Source organism: Triturus cristatus, chromosome 4_1 (genome assembly GCF_964204655.1).
Source record: "Triturus cristatus chromosome 4_1, aTriCri1.1, whole genome shotgun sequence".
Lineage (NCBI taxonomy): Eukaryota > Metazoa > Chordata > Amphibia > Caudata > Salamandridae > Triturus > Triturus cristatus.
Window position 1 is genome coordinate 431,087,568 of NC_140585.1, and position 17,520 is coordinate 431,105,087.

The following is a 17,520-nucleotide window of genomic DNA, read 5'->3' on the forward strand; positions in this document are numbered from 1 at the left end:
CCCGCCAAGCCTGGCCTGTGCCGGAGTGAACAACGACTCCGAGGATGACCCCACGGCGACTGCGACCCCGAGTCCGGCACCCAAGGACCTCCCTCGACACTCTTGAAGAAGCCTGCAGCCACAGAACCCGGTGCCACCCCCAACCGCGATCAACAGAGGGTAAGATTTCCCGACGCCAAAAGGCACCCCTGCACACGGCGCCCTGCGGCCCCCTGTGCTCAATCCCGGGGCACCTACCTATCCTCCAACTACCCAACTTACCTCTCGAAGTGGTGGTGGCACCTGAAGAATCTTCGTCCCCGAGCTTGCAGTCTTTTTCTAAACCGGAGCTTTCCCATTGAAATCAATTGAGAGCCCGAAGGCTCAAAAGCACCCTGCAGTAATTGACCAGGAGCCCAGCTTCCACAGCCGCGTGGCCTGCTAGTCAGCAGCCACCAACCAAGGCCCCCCTACCTCTCATAGGATAACATTGGGCCTAACTTTCTCTGCACACGGCCGACCCTGCGCCGCTGAGGGTGAACCAACTGTACCTACCGGACCCTGGGAGACCCCTGAGTCTAAGCCCAGAACCTTAACTCTGCCAGTCGAGTACTTATCTTTAAACCGATAACTCAATTTTCTCCATAGGGTAACATTGGCTGTTTTTTCCTGAAATTTCTTCCAAGTGTGGACTTTTCAAAACTTAAAATATTCACCAAAAATCAGCTGAGTAACGAAAACGAAAATACTCACCTGCTATTAGGTGAGCTCCCAGTGCTGGATCTTGGTGCCCAGCACTGACTCTGAAAAATACTCACAACTGTACTTACCAGTAACCCAATTTTCTCCGATAGGAAATCATTGACTGTTTTTCTGTGAAATTTCTTGTGTCATTTTCTGCAAACTTTAAATATTCTTTAAAAATCGCATAATTTCTGAAAACGTAATTACTTACCTGGTTTTGATAAAGGTCCCAGTACTGAGTCTAGGCACCCAGTACTGGATTACAAAAGTAACAAGAACATACTATACCTGCAACTTGAATTTTCTGCCATAGGGAATCATTGACTGTTTTCTATGAAATATTTTCTAGGTGTCAACTTTTAAAATAGCAAAATATTGTCTAAAAATCATCACAGTAATTAAGTAGACTTTCTTCACTTGATTCCAAGTACTGACCCAGGACTGAATCTAGGATCCAGTTCTGGAATTCCAAAAGTAATCCTAAAAGTAATCTGTTGCAAATAACTTGAAACTTCCATTGAACTCAATGCATTATTGTGTTTAAAATTGTGTTGCTTATTGCAACCACTTGTAACTTTCTACAAAAGTCAATTGCATATTGCAAAAGTATCTATATAAAGCATCTCATTCTGAGAAAGTATATTTTAATACCTATTGTTGGTTCTAAAATAAAACAAGCATATATTTATATATATATAAACCATTGGCCTAGAGTTCAGTTATTGAGTGTGTGAGACCATTTGCTGACTGAGTGTGTGCAACAAATGCTTTACACTGTCCTCTGATACTGCCTTACTGCTCGACCAAGCTACCACTTTAGAGAGTAAGGTTATATCTAACTTTAGCCTCTGCCAAACCTCTGGGGACTGTGGACTCTGTACACCCTGTACCTATTTGGGAACAGTATATACAGAGCCACTTTCTCACATTGGTGGATCAGCGGTGGGATACAAACTTGCATTTGTTGGACTACTTGGTTACCATCTGATCACATGACAGAACTCTTAAAATTGCCTTTAGAATTCTGATTGGTCTTTTCCAAATTACTAAAAGTCTTACTAGGGCCTTGCTTAAGTCCCATTAGAATTTTAGAAAAGTAAAAGTCACTATAGTCAGGGTAGAGGATTAGAACTGTCAGGTTAGAATGACTCAAACAAACCCAGCTATTAGTGAAAATAATAACATGGACCTGGTGGAGGAGCTCGACCTCACACCTTACTTACACTTGTCTTTCAAGGAATTGAGGTCCCTATGCAAACTTAAAAATATACCAATGGGCCTGCATCCAACCAAACTAGGGATCCAGAAGCTCTTGGCTGAGTATGTTAAGGACCACCCATCTGAACATGGTGATGGCCAGTCAGATGAGGAAAGGGAAGAAGAGGAGGGGGAGAATGACCCCCCCCCCACCCCCACACTATTCCCTAGGGAAGTAAGGGCCCCCATAACATTGCATCCAAGAATTAGCATCTGGGAACCTAGAGGCCACACAGGTGACCCTGGTACCAGAGAGATCACTGGGGGACCCACCAGTGAAGAGGACAGCCTTTTAGCAAGGCTGGCCAAAAGATTAGACCTAGAGTTCAGGCTCCTGCCTCTAGAAAAAGAAAGGAGAGAGATGGGTTTAGCACCCATCAATGGTGGCAGCAATAATAAAAATAAGGATAGGGAGGAAACTTCTGATTCTAAAATCCCCAAAGGGATTGTCCCTAAATTTGAGGAAGGTGATGACACCACCAAGTGGTTCACAGCCTTTGAGAGGGCTTGTGAAATGAGAAGAGTAAAGAAACCTTTCTGGGGGGCACTCCTGTGGGAACTGTTCTCTGGTAACTGCAGAGACAGGTTGTGACCCTCTCTGGGCCAGAAGCAAGATCCTATGACCTCATGAGGAAGACTCTGATTGAGGGATTTGGATTTACTACTGAGGAGTATAGAATTAGATTCAGGGGGGGTCACAAAACCCAGACCCAATCCTGGATTGATTTTGTAGACTTCTCAGTAAAGACACTGGATGGTTGGTTCGCTGGACATGGTATGCAGGATTTTACTGGATTATATAATTTATTCATGAAGAAACATATATTAAGTAACTGCACAAATGAAAAGTTGCATCAGCATTTGGTAGACCTAGGTCTAATTTCTCCCCAAGAATTGGGAAAGAAGGCAGACCACTGGGTCAAGACTAGGGTGACAAGAACAGCCACTGGGGGTGACCAGAAGAAAGTGGTCACAAAGCCTCCCCAGGGGAAAGGTGGTGAGAATCCCCAAGATAAAAAGTCTGAGTCTTCCAAAGGGCCCCAAAAACCTGTTCAGGGGGGTGTGACCCAAACTACTCCCTATGTGCCTCAACCCTATAGGGGGAAGAACTTTGATCCCTTAAAGGCCTAGTGTAATAACTGTAAGAGGTCAGGACACCTAACTGTAGATAAGTCTTGCCCCCACAACAAACCCCTAAGGCACCAAGTACAGCTACTTCTGGGGCAGCAAGCATACAGATGGGATCAGAAGTGTACCCTGAGCAAATCTGGGAACACACTGAAGCAAGTCTAGTCTCCCCGGGAGAAGTGGAGTTTGCCACTGTAGCTGTGTGGCCACCTAACTTAAAGAAATATTTGCAGTACCCCTGGGTGAATGGAACTAGGGTAGAAGTTCTGAGGGATACAGGTGCCAGCGTCACTATGGTGAGAGACACACTGGTTTCCCCTGAGCAATATTTGATTGGGAAGTCTTACCCAGTCACCAATGCTGACAGTGTCACCACTAGTCATCCCATGGCCATGGTGACATTAGGCTGGGAGGAGTTACTGGCCTGAAACATGTAGTGGTCTCTCCAAAATTGCCAGCTGCCTGTCTGCTTGGAAATGATCTGGAAACCTCAGCCTGGGCGGAGGTTGAGCTAAAGGCCCATGCAGCCATGCTGGGCATCCCTGAATTGGTGTGTGTGCAAACCAGAGCACAGAGCAAGAGGAAGGGTGAAAAAGTAGGTCTGGAGCCTGAAATAATGGCCCAGCCAACCAAGAGAAAAGGTAAGAAGACTGGGGAACCAGCTTCTGCACAGCAAAACATTCAGGACCCCTCTCCCCAGGGAGAGGATTTGGATACCCCTGATGGAACTGAGCCCATGGAGGTTGACCCTTACCAGGTTGAACTCTTGGGCCCAGGGGGACCCTCTAGGGAAGAGCTGTGCCAGGGTCAGCGAGACTGTCCCACTCTTGAAAGCCTGAGGCAGCAAGCGGTTTCAGAAGCAAAAGGAGATGTCAGTGGTACCCACAGAGCTTATTGGGAAGAGGGATTACTGTATGCTGAGGCAAGAAACCCCACTCCTGGAGCCACCAGGAGGGTGGTAGTGCCACAGAAGTACAGGGAGTTCCTCCTAACTTTGGCTCATGACATCCCCCTAGCTGGACATCTGGGGCAATCCAACACTTGGGAAAGGCTAGTGAGTCACTTTTACTGGCCCCAGATGCACCAAAAGGGGAAGGAGTTTATCAGCTTCTGTGTTACCTGTTAAGCCAGTGGCAAGACAGGTGGCCTCCCAAAGGCCCCCCTCATCCCACTACCAGTGGTGGGGGTACCCTTTGAAAGGGTAGGAGTGGACATTGTGGGTCCACTTGAACCTCCCACAGCCTCAGGGAACAAATTTATTCTAGTAGTAGTGGATCATGCTACTAGGTACCCTGAAGCAATTCCACTTAGGACTACTACAGCTCCTGCAGTAGCCAAGGCCCTCCTGGGTGTCTTCACCAGGCTAGGGTTTCCTAAGGAGGTGATTTCAGACAGAGGTTCTAACTTCATGTCTGCTTACCTGACATACATGTGGAAGGAGTGTGGAGTGCAGTACAAGTTTACTACACCCTACCATCCACAAACCAATGGCCTTGTTGAGAGATTGAAAGGTATGATCATGGGTCTCCCTAAAAAACTCAAAAGGAGATGGGATGTCCTGTTACCATGTCGGCTTTTCGCTTACAGGGAAGTACCACAGAAGGGAGTAAGTTTTTCACCCTTTGAACTTCTGTTTGGTCATCCTGTGAGGGGACCACTTTGTCTTGTAAAAGAGGCCTGGAAAGGCCTCTTCAAGAGCCCAAACAGGACATAGTAGACTATGTGCTTGGCCTAAGGTCCAGAATGGCTGAGTACATGGAAAAAGCATCCAAGAAACTTGAGGCCAGCCAGGAGCTCCAGAAGCACTGGTATGACCAAAAAGCTGCACTGGTTGAATTACAACCTGGGCAACAGTTGTGGGTTTTGGAGCCAGTGAAACCAAGGGCCCTCCAAGATAAATGGAGTGGCCCTTACCCTATCCTAGAAAGAAAGAGTGAGGTCACCTACTTAGTTGACCTGGGCACTAGCAGGACACCCAAAAGGGTTATCCATGTGAACCGCCTTAAGTTCTACAATGACAGGGCTGACATCACCATGCTGATGGTGACTGATGAGGAACAGGAAGCAGAGAGTGAACCTCTCCCTGACCTCCTCTCCTACAGCCCACAAGATGGGTCAGTAGATGGTGTGATCTTTTCAGACACCCTCTCTGCCCAACAGCAGACTGACTGCAAGCAAGTCTTGCAACAGTATGCTAGCCTCTTTTCCCTGACCCCTGGTCTGACAAACTGGTGTACCCATGATGTGGACACTGGTGACAAAATATATTGACAGTCAGACCAAGTCAAGGAAAGCATCAAAGCTGAGGTCAGCAAGATGCTGGAGTTAGGGGTCATTGAACCCTCTGAGAGCCCCTGGGCTAGCCCAGTGGTTCTGGTCCCCAATCCTCATCAACAAGGCGAAAAGAGAGAGATGAGGTTCTGTGTGGACTATAGAGGGCTCAACTCTGTCACCAAGACAGATGCTCACCCTATTCCAAGAGCAGATGAGCTGATAGATACATTAGGGGCAGCCCAATTCCTCAGTACCTTTGACTTAACTGCAGGTTCTGGAATTCCAAAAGTAATCCTAAAAGTAATCTGTTGCAAATAACTTGAAACCTCCATTGAACTCAATGCATTATTGTGTTTAAAATTGTGTTGCTTATTGCAACCACTTGTAACTTTCTACAAAAGTCAATTGCGTATTGCAAAAGTATCTATATAAAGCATCTCATTCTGAGAAAGTATATTTTAATACCTATTGTTGGTTCTAAAATAAAACAAGCATATATTTTTTTATATATAAACCATTGGCCTAGAGTTCAGTTATTGAGTGTGTGAGACCATTTGCTGACTGAGTGTGTGCAACAAATGCTTTACACTGTCCTCTGATACTGCCTTACTGCTCGACCAATCTATCACTTTAGAGAGTAAGGTTATATCTAACTTTAGCCTCTGCCAACCCTCTGGGGACTGTGGACTCTGTACACCCTGCACCTATTTGGGAACAGTATATACAAAGCCACTTTCTCACAGTCTGGCCAAGCACTGGCCCTACCACAATACATACACAGGCCTTCTTCTGATGCAGAGTGCAAACTGGTGCACTTTGTGGCATAGCAAGTTGTTGATTTCTTCTAGTACCTTAACAGCAAATCGTCATCCTGTCCTCCCAACTGAGATTTGAAAACATCAGGAGAATTCTTTCCACCAGCAAGTATTCAGGGCTATATGATTTTATTGAAATGCATGATATTATATTAATAATGTTGCCTAAATGTTTTCCAATTTGCTCCCCTCGGAAAGAGTATCCATTACTGGGATCTGAACTTGTGAATTTCAGGTCATCACATTTGTCATCATTGTGCATTCAGTTTACTGAACCAGACTATTGGCCAGAGATTTAACTTTAGTACTTTATCACACACTCACCTACAAGTCTGCCTCTGCTCTACATGACAACTTATGTTTCTTTTTTTAGTTTGATCAGAGATTCTGCAAAAGAGGTGTTAATGCTGATCAGGTGGTAATTGTGGTCTCTTGGAATAGTGTAGTCATCACCCCTACTGTTGGGTTTCTTGGAACTGGGTGGGCATCATCCCTAGTGGTGGGTTCCAGGATTAAAGATTTATGAGCTGAACTGTGTATGCTCCACCATACCCCCTATGCATTTATATGAAGACTTCAAAAGTGTTCTGCTCTGTGGTAACGTAGACAGGACCATCTAAATCAAAGCACAGTTGAAAGATTAGACTCTGAAACAATCCAACAGACAGACACCTGCTACTAAGTCAGAGTTTACCTGCTTAGTTTCAGTTCTGAGGACAATTTAATCACTGGCCTCCCTGGACTGTGTATAAATCATGCACAACAGCTCTGTTATATATGTCACCCTTAGTGGGATTTTCCCCAAACTCTTTGCCTTCACCCTACTTATTTTCGCTGATCTTATTTTTGCTGGCAAGTTCCTAGTAAAGTATCACTACTTGTAACCATGGCCTGTAAATTAAATGCTACTTGTGGACCTTCAGCACTGATTGTGCCACCCACGTACGAAGCCCTTTAAACACATCTGAGGTCTTCCATTGCAACCTTTTTGTGCAGTTTTAAACTGCAACTTCGACGGGGAAAATGAAACCTTCTGCCAAGCCTTTGGTTTTAATACATGTAAGTCACCTCTAGGGTACGCCCTGGACAGCTCAGAGGGAAGAGTGCAGTGTATTTAAAATGTTGGACATGTACTTTTAAATGTAACTTTCAAATGGGAACAGGTAACCAGTTCATGTTTGGTATCTTTGGAAGTGTAATGAAAAATCCTCTCTTATGGTAAAGTCATATTTTAAATTACAATGTTGAAAATGCCGCTTTTTGAAAGTTTATATTTTTTTGCTTTAGCCATTTTGTGCCAGTGTCTGTCTCTGGGTCACATGACTGGGTGTAGCAGACAGTTGAGCTTTGGGTATTTCTCCAAGACAGCCACACAAAATAGGGAGTTTAGGTGTGCCATCACTGGCAGGATGGGAGGGCGAACATGGGCACAGCCCTATTACACTTGAATACGTTGTGTCCTGCCTCCACACAAAGGACTGCATACCCCATGTAATTAGTCTGGAGCCAGGGCAGGGGAGGCAGAAAACAAACATGTGCACTTCAGAGGGAAACCTCTAGAAGCTTCTCCCACTTCAAAGGTGCCTGGTGTAAATACTGGACATCAGACACCAACTCTTCAGTACACTTTTGGACTGCCACTCTGTTGGACCTCTGCTCAGAAGGACTGCTGCGCTGCTGTGCTGCCCTGCTGCCTACTGCCCTCCTGCCTTGGTGAGAAAGACTGGATCTGCACCTATTATACCCAGAACCCTAAAGTGAATCCAAGGACTAGTTGTCTTGCCTTCTGACTACAGCCTCAGGGACACAAGGCTCCAACAACCTTGAACCCAGCACCTGGACTCTGCCATCTGTGCGCCCTACCCTGCCAAGTGGTGCCACCCCAGTCCTGGACCCTTGGAAGTTAGCCTGAAGGAGCTCTACCAGCCCTTCTGTGGATCCAGCAAAACCGATGGATCTCCTCTGCTGCGCGGAACAACCTTGAACAGGACTAACACATCGCCTCTGATGTGTGGACTTTCCCAATGCAAGAACTGTGCATTGCAGCCTTGCCGCTCCATCATAACAGCCGCTGTGCGATGCATTCCCGATTCACGGCCTCCCATTGCACCCTTACAGCTCCTCGGAACTGAAAAAATCTCCTCAGCTGTGCGATCCATCCTCGATGCTGGACTTTGCATCGTAACCTCTTACCCAAGGAATCCTCAACCACACAGGACCTCGCATCAAAGCCTCGCAACCCATCTGAACTAACGCATCACCTCGGCTGATTAACACACCCTCGAGACAACTCTTCACAACCAGAATTTAAGGTACTCTTGTTCAGCAGACCTAACTTGTTCCCTCTAGCAGGTTTGTGCTCCATCACTGTCAGCCTGAACTTGTGACTTTGTCCTGGTCTAGAGAAACCAGATAGCCATAGTTGACACTTTTTGGAGCTGCTTTCACTTAACTCTCTAAAATTGCATATGTATGGTGCTACTGATTGGATCTTTGTCATGTTGGTCTTGTTTTATGTATAAAAATGTACATTATTTTTCTATTTTGATGTGGACTTCTTTTTGTGTAGTTTTCATTTTATTATTGGTTGAAGTATCGCACAAATAATTTACACATTGACTTTAAGTTAAGCCTCATTGCTCAGTGCCTAGCTACCAAAGGGTTGAGCACAGGTTAATTTCAAGTTTGCCTGTGACTTCACCCTGACAAGGATTGTGGTTGCTGCTTCAACAGGGTTTCACTCCCCTCAACCAGTAACCCAATTTCTTACAATTCCCAATACTAAAACGTGCTGCATCATGGCACATTGCCCCCATTTCAAAACTTACTTTCACTTGTCCTTCAAGTTTGCATTTTCTGTTTGGGAATGTTCCAGGTGTGGGCCGATTCTGACTGTTAGGAATATGACTCATACTTTTTTCTCTGAAGCAGGCCTTCTTTGGTGTTTTACCATAACTACCGTTTGATCAGATCCTTGGTCTTGTCATTGACTTCTGAGCCTGAATATGGTTCAAAATCACTCAAAGTCCACTTGCCCAATTCATAAAGTGACTCAGTAAAACTTGATGTGTTTGGTCCTTTAAAATGGAAAGGGTGAAGGAAGAGCTTATCATACACACCTAGCTTTAACCTGACTCAAATATACTGTGTATATTTACGGGTCTAATGTTCCATATACATGGGGACAATCTTTAAGGATTCCCCAATTCCCAACTCCACTTCATCTGGGAGTGGCCTATTGCCTCCAGGAGTCAAACTCTACACTCAAAGAGTTTTCTATACATGTCTTCTGCTGTTTTATGTCAAAACAGTACTGTCAAGCTTAAATATTCTGAGCTCTGTTGGCACTATTTCTTCTCTAACCACAGTATTTCTTAAATATATTGTCTAGCATTCTGTAACTGTGTGACTATGGCACCCCTCTCCCATCTGCTCTATGAACTACCAACAACAATTTTTAGGTATACCACATTCCTGTCACAGAGATTCAGATTAGAAAAATACATACATCGGTAGCATAGGAAATATGCTGTATTGTGAATAGGCCTTTTTCTGCACAATCTCAAAGCTGCTTTTCATGGGGCCATCCATATGATCTCTGGTCAGTGCAAATGCTACAATACCACTCATGACATGCACCGCCCTGGCTCCTGCCCCAGGCTGCTATAACATTCTAAGCTGTGTGCATTTGTAAAAAGGCATTTACACTGATACACTGTAATGCCTTGCTGAACAATTCTCCTTATTTGCCCACAAAACTTCGAAACAAGTAATCTGATCATAAGTGATCTTCAACACAAAAAATGAAGATAGAGAAAGGTCTTCTCTTCATTCCCTTCACTTACACCCTACTGCAGTTTGGACCTCTCTTTTTAGAACCCCAGCATAGAATTTAGTTTCTTTAGAGAGGCGAAGGCTATCTACTTGTAAGGAAACCAGGGATTTTAAAATACTTTAAAAGATAAAGGCTTGCTTTCCCGAAACAATCAAAATAATTTATGAAATTCACAAAAATAAACAACTTTCAAATAATAGAGAAATACACTGACCTACTGCACATCACTACTTTGTTGTGTATCTAAAAGCAACATACATTTATAATATAAAAGCATACATGTTCATCTATTGAAATAGACAACGAGAACAAAAGCGTATTCTTTTTTCTATGTTAAAAAAAATGTGATAGCGATGTAACGAATAAAATCGGAATCGACTTTAATGCCAGTGAAAGAATGCTGTGAATTTTTTGCAGGTTTACTTAAGAGGAACTTGACATTATCACTTAATTTTGACCTCAGTGGTTATGTGAACCAAACATTTTTGTGACAATCGTGTCTATCGCTATAAACAACCAATTTTCTACAAATCTGTATTTTATGTAAGAAAAGGATCGAGTACTTACTTTGGCGAGTTGTTCCCCCAGTCCGTTCGGAACTTCTCTTTCCTTTTCATTATCCGTTTTATTTCCCAGTAATAGAACAGGAACATTGTCACCGGCTCCCTCCTGTAAAAAACACAAATTCTACTGAATACACAGCCAGCTCCATAAAAATGCAAAGTGTTGTTAAGCTGCGTAAAACTAGTTACTGAATGGATGGCTTCATGAATGAGGGATGGAGGGCGGGAAGCAGGGAGGGACTTACATGGTACCGCTAACAGACAAAGCTTCGGCTCTTTTTCACACTTTAAATGTCTGTTTTTGCTTGCGACTGTTTCTTCCACCTTGCCATTCTGCCAGGCTCTATACCATTCTAGACGAACTTTTTTTCTTAACTCGCAAACATATGATAGAAATTGGGTTGCTGGTCGACTGGGGCATGAGCACTGGTCAAGCAGCAGCCACAATTCGAGTCAGGGTAAGAGGCAGGCAAACCCTAAATTAACCTGGGCTAACCTTCTGGTAGCTTGGCACAGAGCAGTTAAGCTTAACTTAGAGGCTGAGTGTAAAGTATTTGTATAACACTTCAATGAAAACACCACACAAAAAGATTAGAAAAATAGATCTGACTTTCATAAATGAAGCAAGACTAAAATGACAAAAATTCAATTAGTAGAACCTGAGCTAAATGGACCCAGCTAAGCCTTCTGAACAAAGTATCTTAAATCCTAGTTGAGGAGCATTGCGTGGATCCGCATTGAAGATGTGCAGTGTAACCGAGGCGATGCCTCTGTTTTGAGATGCAGCGAGGCTGCTCTGAGAGGTCCTAATGCATCGTGAAAAGGATCCTGTTGACGGGACTTGCGATGAGAAGTCCAGTGTCAAGGTGCAGCAGAAGCGATGCACCAGTTCCGATGGTCGGTGAAGCTGCGATGCGGAGTTTTGGCGTCGGTGACGAGGCTGCCGTTAACTAGGGATTCAAGGAGCTTGCGCCCGTAAAAGCATTGTGCAAAAACCAAAGGAAATGATGGACGGAGTGTTGAACATTGCAAGCACTCACCCCCAGTCAACTGATCTGGGTTTAATCCATCACCGTTCTTTAGCCCACTCTGCCACCCCAGTTCAGACATGGCCATATGCAAATCAGTCTGACCCCGTGCCTCATGGGAACAGTCCAGCCCGAACTGCCAAGCCATGTCTTCCCTGGACCGGAAACAAGCTTCCTAGGACCGGTTTCTGGCATTTCAGCCGTCTTCAGCCAGGCTTGCTTGAATCCAGTGGCAAAGTGAGCAAGGGACTCACGTCTGAGCATACCCTGCCAACTTATGGCGAACAAAGCAAAAACCAAAGGAAATGATGGACGGAGTGTTGAACATTGCAAGCACTCACCCCCAGTCAACTGATCTGGGTTTAATCCATCACCGTTCTTTAGCCCACTCTGCCACCCCAGTTCAGACATGGCCATATGCAAATCAGTCTGACCCCGTGCCTCATGGGAACAGTCCAGCCCGAACTGCCAAGCCATGTCTTCCCTGGACCGGAAACAAGCTTCCTAGGACCGGTTTCTGGCATTTCAGCCGTCTTCAGCCAGGCTTGCTTGAATCCAGTGGCAAAGTGAGCAAGGGACTCACGTCTGAGCATACCCTGCCAACTTATGGCGAACAAAGCAAAAACCAAAGGAAATGATGGACGGAGTGTTGAACATTGCAAGCACTCACCCCCAGTCAACTGATCTGGGTTTAATCCATCACCGTTCTTTAGCCCACTCTGCCACCCCAGTTCAGACATGGCCATATGCAAATCAGTCTGACCCCGTGCCTCATGGGAACAGTCCAGCCCGAACTGCCAAGCCATGTCTTCCCTGGACCGGAAACAAGCTTCCTAGGACCGGTTTCTGGCATTTCAGCCGTCTTCAGCCAGGCTTGCTTGAATCCAGTGGCAAAGTGAGCAAGGGACTCACGTCTGAGCATACCCTGCCAACTTATGGCGAACAAAGCAAAAACCAAAGGAAATGATGGACGGAGTGTTGAACATTGCAAGCACTCACCCCCAGTCAACTGATCTGGGTTTAATCCATCACCGTTCTTTAGCCCACTCTGCCACCCCAGTTCAGACATGGCCATATGCAAATCAGTCTGACCCCGTGCCTCATGGGAACAGTCCAGCCCGAACTGCCAAGCCATGTCTTCCCTGGACCGGAAACAAGCTTCCTAGGACCGGTTTCTGGCATTTCAGCCGTTTTCAGCCAGGCTTGCTTGAATCCAGTGGCAAAGTGAGCAAGGGACTCACGTCTGAGCATACCCTGCCAACTTATGGCGAACAAAGCAAAAACCAAAGGAAATGATGGACGGAGTGTTGAACATTGCAAGCACTCACCCCCAGTCAACTGATCTGGGTTTAATCCATCACCGTTCTTTAGCCCACTCTGCCACCCCAGTTCAGACATGGCCATATGCAAATCAGTCTGACCCCGTGCCTCATGGGAACAGTCCAGCCCGAACTGCCAAGCCATGTCTTCCCTGGACCGGAAACAAGCTTCCTAGGACCGGTTTCTGGCATTTCAGCCGTCTTCAGCCAGGCTTGCTTGAATCCAGTGGCAAAGTGAGCAAGGGACTCACGTCTGAGCATACCCTGCCAACTTATGGTGAACAAAGCAAAAACCAAAGGAAATGATGGACGGAGTGTTGAACATTGCAAGCACTCACCCCCAGTCAACTGATCTGGGTTTAATCCATCACCGTTCTTTAGCCCACTCTGCCACCCCAGTTCAGACATGGCCATATGCAAATCAGTCTGACCCCGTGCCTCATGGGAACAGTCCAGCCCGAACTGCCAAGCCATGTCTTCCCTGGACCGGAAACAAGCTTCCTAGGACCGGTTTCTGGCCTTTCAGCCGTCTTCAGCCAGGCTTGCTTGAATCCAGTGGCAAAGTGAGCAAGGGACTCACGTCTGAGCATACCCTGCCAACTTATGGCGAACAAAGCAAAAACCAAAGGAAATGATGGACGGAGTGTTGAACATTGCAAGCACTCACCCCCAGTCAACTGATCTGGGTTTAAAAGAACGATGGATTTAACCCAGATCGCTTGACTGGGGGAGAATGTCTGCATTGTCAGCATTCCGTCCATCACTTGTTTGTTGTAACGCTTTTCGCCCTAAGTGGGATGGGTATGCCCAGACGTGGGTCCCGTGCTCACTACGCCACTGGAGTCAAGCTATCCTGGCTGATGACGGCTGATAGCCAGAAACCGGTCCTAGGATGCTTGATTCCGGTCCAGGAAAGACATGGCTTGGCAGTTCGGGCTGGACTGTTCCCAGGAGGCACAGGGTCAAGACTGATTTGCATATGGCCATGTCTGAACTGGGGTGGCGTAGTGGGCAAAAGAACGATGGATTTAACCCAGATCGCTTGACTGGGGGAGAATGTCTGCATTGTCAGCATTCCGTCCATCACTTGTTTGTTGTAACGTAAAAGCATTGTGCAGCGGATGTTCCGAAGGTGATGCATCGGTCCCAAGATGCAGGGGGCGGCAGTGATGCGAGTCCTTTGCGACAGGTCCAATCCATGGAGCAGCAGTGATGCGTCAGTTCTGCTTAGGGATGCATCGCTCAGCAGAGAAGATGCGTCGGCTCCGTTGGCAAGCACCTTAGGCCCACTTCCAAGTTTCCAGGACTGGGATAGCACCATATGGTAGGGTATACTCACAGAGGGCAGAGTCCAGGTGCAGGGGTTGGAAGCCTCCTATGTCCCTGAGGCTGCAGATCAGGAGGCCAGCCAGCTAGCCCCTGGAGTCAATCTGGGTTCTGGGTCAATAGATGCAGGTACAGTCCTTCTCACCCAGGGAAAAGGGCAGCAGGCAGCAGTTCAGCACAACAAAGCAGGAGTCCAGCAGAGTGCAGTCCAGCAGAGTGGAAGTCCTTCAGCAACACAGCAGTCCTTTTTCCTGGCAAAGTATCCACAGGTCCAGAAGTGCACTGAAGTGGTGGTGTCTGTGGTTCTGTACTTAAACCAAGTGGTGCCTTTGAAATGGGGGAGACTTCAAAGACATGGATTTGTAGTGCACAGATGTCCTTCATTCATGTCCTGGCTCCAGAATCACTACAGAGGAGTATGCAGTCCTTTGTATGGGGACAGGACACCGCCTAGTCAAGAAATGTCTTCCTCTCCTGTGTCTTGAACACAGGAAATCGGTAGTCCAAGCACTAATCACTTCAAGATTGGACTATGTGAATATACTCTATCTCGGCCTTCCAGAATATCTTCTTAAACGTCTGCAGGTGGCTAGTGCCATTCTCAGGCTTAAGGTCAGGACACATATGTCCCCCTACCTTAGAGAACTTAATTGGCTCCTGGTAAAAAAAAAAAAAGATTTAAAGCGATGGTACTATTCTTCAAAGCTTGGCACGGAACAGGTGCCATGTATCTGAGTAGAAGGACCTCTCATTATGTCCTTCCAGATTGCTGAGATCCTCCTCAATTAAGCTAGCGAAGGTACCCAGAATTTCCCGCGTGCGGTCTGGGGGATCCTTATTTGGGCTTCTAGGCGCTCAGGCCTGGAATGCGCTCCCCGCCTCACTGAGAGCGGTAACGGACCCTGCTTTTTAACCAAAAACTGTGAGGACTTCTTTTGCGTGTTTAGGTTTCCTTATATGTGTCCTTCATGTGCTTGAAGGTCATTGGGCGGGTCTATGCCAGGGGGCCTTTTGATGCACCGGGACACTCGACTGAGTAGCTGTGCGCTATACAAATGCCTTTATATTCATATATTCATAAGTGAGGCTGTGCCCAGCTCCTCCCTCCTATCCTTCCAGAGATGGTCCACTGAGACACACCTAGGCTCCCTTTGTGTGTGGCTGTCAAAGAGGAATACGCAAAAACACAACTGCCAACTACACCCAGTCATGTTATCAGAGACAGGCTACAGGCACCAAATCGCTCGAGCAAGAACATCCCAACTTTCTAAAAGTGACATTTTCAGAATTGTAATTTAAAATCCTACTTCACCATAAATTAGGATTTTAAATTAGGATTCCAGAGACCCCTAACTTAACTCAGTTATATCTTCACAGTTGGAAATTACACTCATAAAATGTAATGAAGTAATCCCAATGTTATCCAATGGTAGCTATAGGCTTAGTAGTAGCTAAACAGAAATTTAAGAGTTTTTACTACCAGGGCAAGTAAAACCTAAAAGTACATGTCCTGCCTTTTAAATACAGTGCACTCTGCCCTCTGGGCTTTCCAAGGCCTACCTTATTAGGGACTTTTAAGTAAATCACATATGCTAATTGGGCCAATATTACTATGTTTAAGGGAGAGAGCACAAGCACTTTAGCACTAGTTAGAAGTGGTAAAGTGTGCAGAGTCCTAATACCAGCAAAAACGAGGTCAGAAAAGTAAGTGGAGGAGGAAGACAAAAGGTTGAGGCTGTCAGGTCTAATAACATACATACATGAATAATAAGAATGATAACAGTTTCTAAAGCAGTTGTCCACCTAGAGCCATATTGGCGCTACCCAGTCTAAGTGGACATACATCCTGGAAGATCATATGCTGGCCATTGCAAAAGCAGAGTTTTAATGAACATCCTGAAACTTGTATGATTGTCCTCAGCCTTGATGTTTCTAGGAAGAGAGTTCAGGAGCTTGACTCACATCAATACAAAGGATCTTCCTTCCCAACTGCATCCCTATGTTCTTGGTACAACCATGTCTTCACTCTCCATTGATGCCTCCTGGGGACATACCATCAGAACCTGGATTGAATCAAAGTTGAACCAGTCACATGCAACACCTTACCTACCATGTAGAGTGCCTTAAACATGGATTGCTTGTGGACAGGCAACCAATGTGGGCCCTTCCGTGCCTCTGACACAGGAGGATATTTAGGAGTCCCTAAAATGAGCCTTGCAGCCACATTCTGAGCGACTTGCAGTCTTAAACATACTGCCTGGATAATTCCCAAATAGTGACAGTAATCCAGGTGAGAAGCTACTAGTGCTTGGATAAAGTGCTGACTAGGAGATAAAAGTAAAGATTATCTTTAACAACCTAATAACAAAACAGCATGTCTTCATCCAAATATCGACTAATCTCGTGCAGTCCTGAAACTTGTTAGCTGTCACTAATGGATCTCTGGAGATATTAAATACAACCTGTGTATCCTCAGCATAGGACGATACCGTGAAACCATGTAATCGAACCAAGTCAGCCAGTTGCACAGATTGAACAGCGGTTGGACTTAGTGAAGAACCCTGTGCAACCCCACAGGGAAGAGGACATGATTTAGACCTGAATGGTTTACATGCCACCGATTGATATCTTTCTGCCAGGAAAGATGAAAGGAGCTTGAGAGCCTATCTTGAAAACTCATCTGAGTAAGGTGACCCACCAACATGGAGCGCACCACAGTATTGAAAGCCACAGAGAGATCTTATAATATAAGAGCAGCAGAGCCTCCAAGATCTAGAATGGGGCTTATTTCATCCTCAACAGGTACCAGTACTAGCTCCTTTCTTTCCTGAATCCAGGCTGGAAGCACCGCCCACCGCAATGTCAAAAATGCAGGATGCGCCCGCCAGTGTGGCTGGCACATCCTAATCTCCCCAACAGGACCGTTGCACTTATGGCGGGCAGTCCCTTTTTACATCACGCCCGCCATCCTAATGATGCCCTAAATGTTCTGCATTTGTATTTTTCAAGAGCAGTGGTGGCTCATCCACTATGGTGGAGGAGCGTTGTCCCACTGCTTTTGAGCAGTGCAAAGTAAAGGAAAAATAAAATGACAATAACTTTGAGTTAATATCATTTTATGTTAACTTTGCAGGTGGGTGGTGGGCAGGGCTGCTCTGCTCTCGGGGAGGAGTGGTTTGCCCACTCTTAAGTGCGCAATGACTGTTTGGTCAGCCCTCTCGGGCTCCCCAAACTAATCATGCACACTTTCCC

At 45.9% G+C, this 17,520-nt stretch overlaps 1 protein-coding gene across 1 annotated transcript in view; it reads right to left on the reverse strand.

The window, feature by feature from the left end:
* Window positions 1–17,520, reverse strand: part of CRACR2A (calcium release activated channel regulator 2A) — a 727,465-nt gene that overhangs the window by 40,450 nt on the left and 669,495 nt on the right. The window contains exon 16 of the mRNA XM_085652578.1: window positions 10,600–10,701. Within this exon, the coding sequence (XP_085508704.1) occupies window positions 10,600–10,701 (102 nt within the window). The remainder of the gene's footprint in view (window positions 1–10,599; window positions 10,702–17,520) is intronic.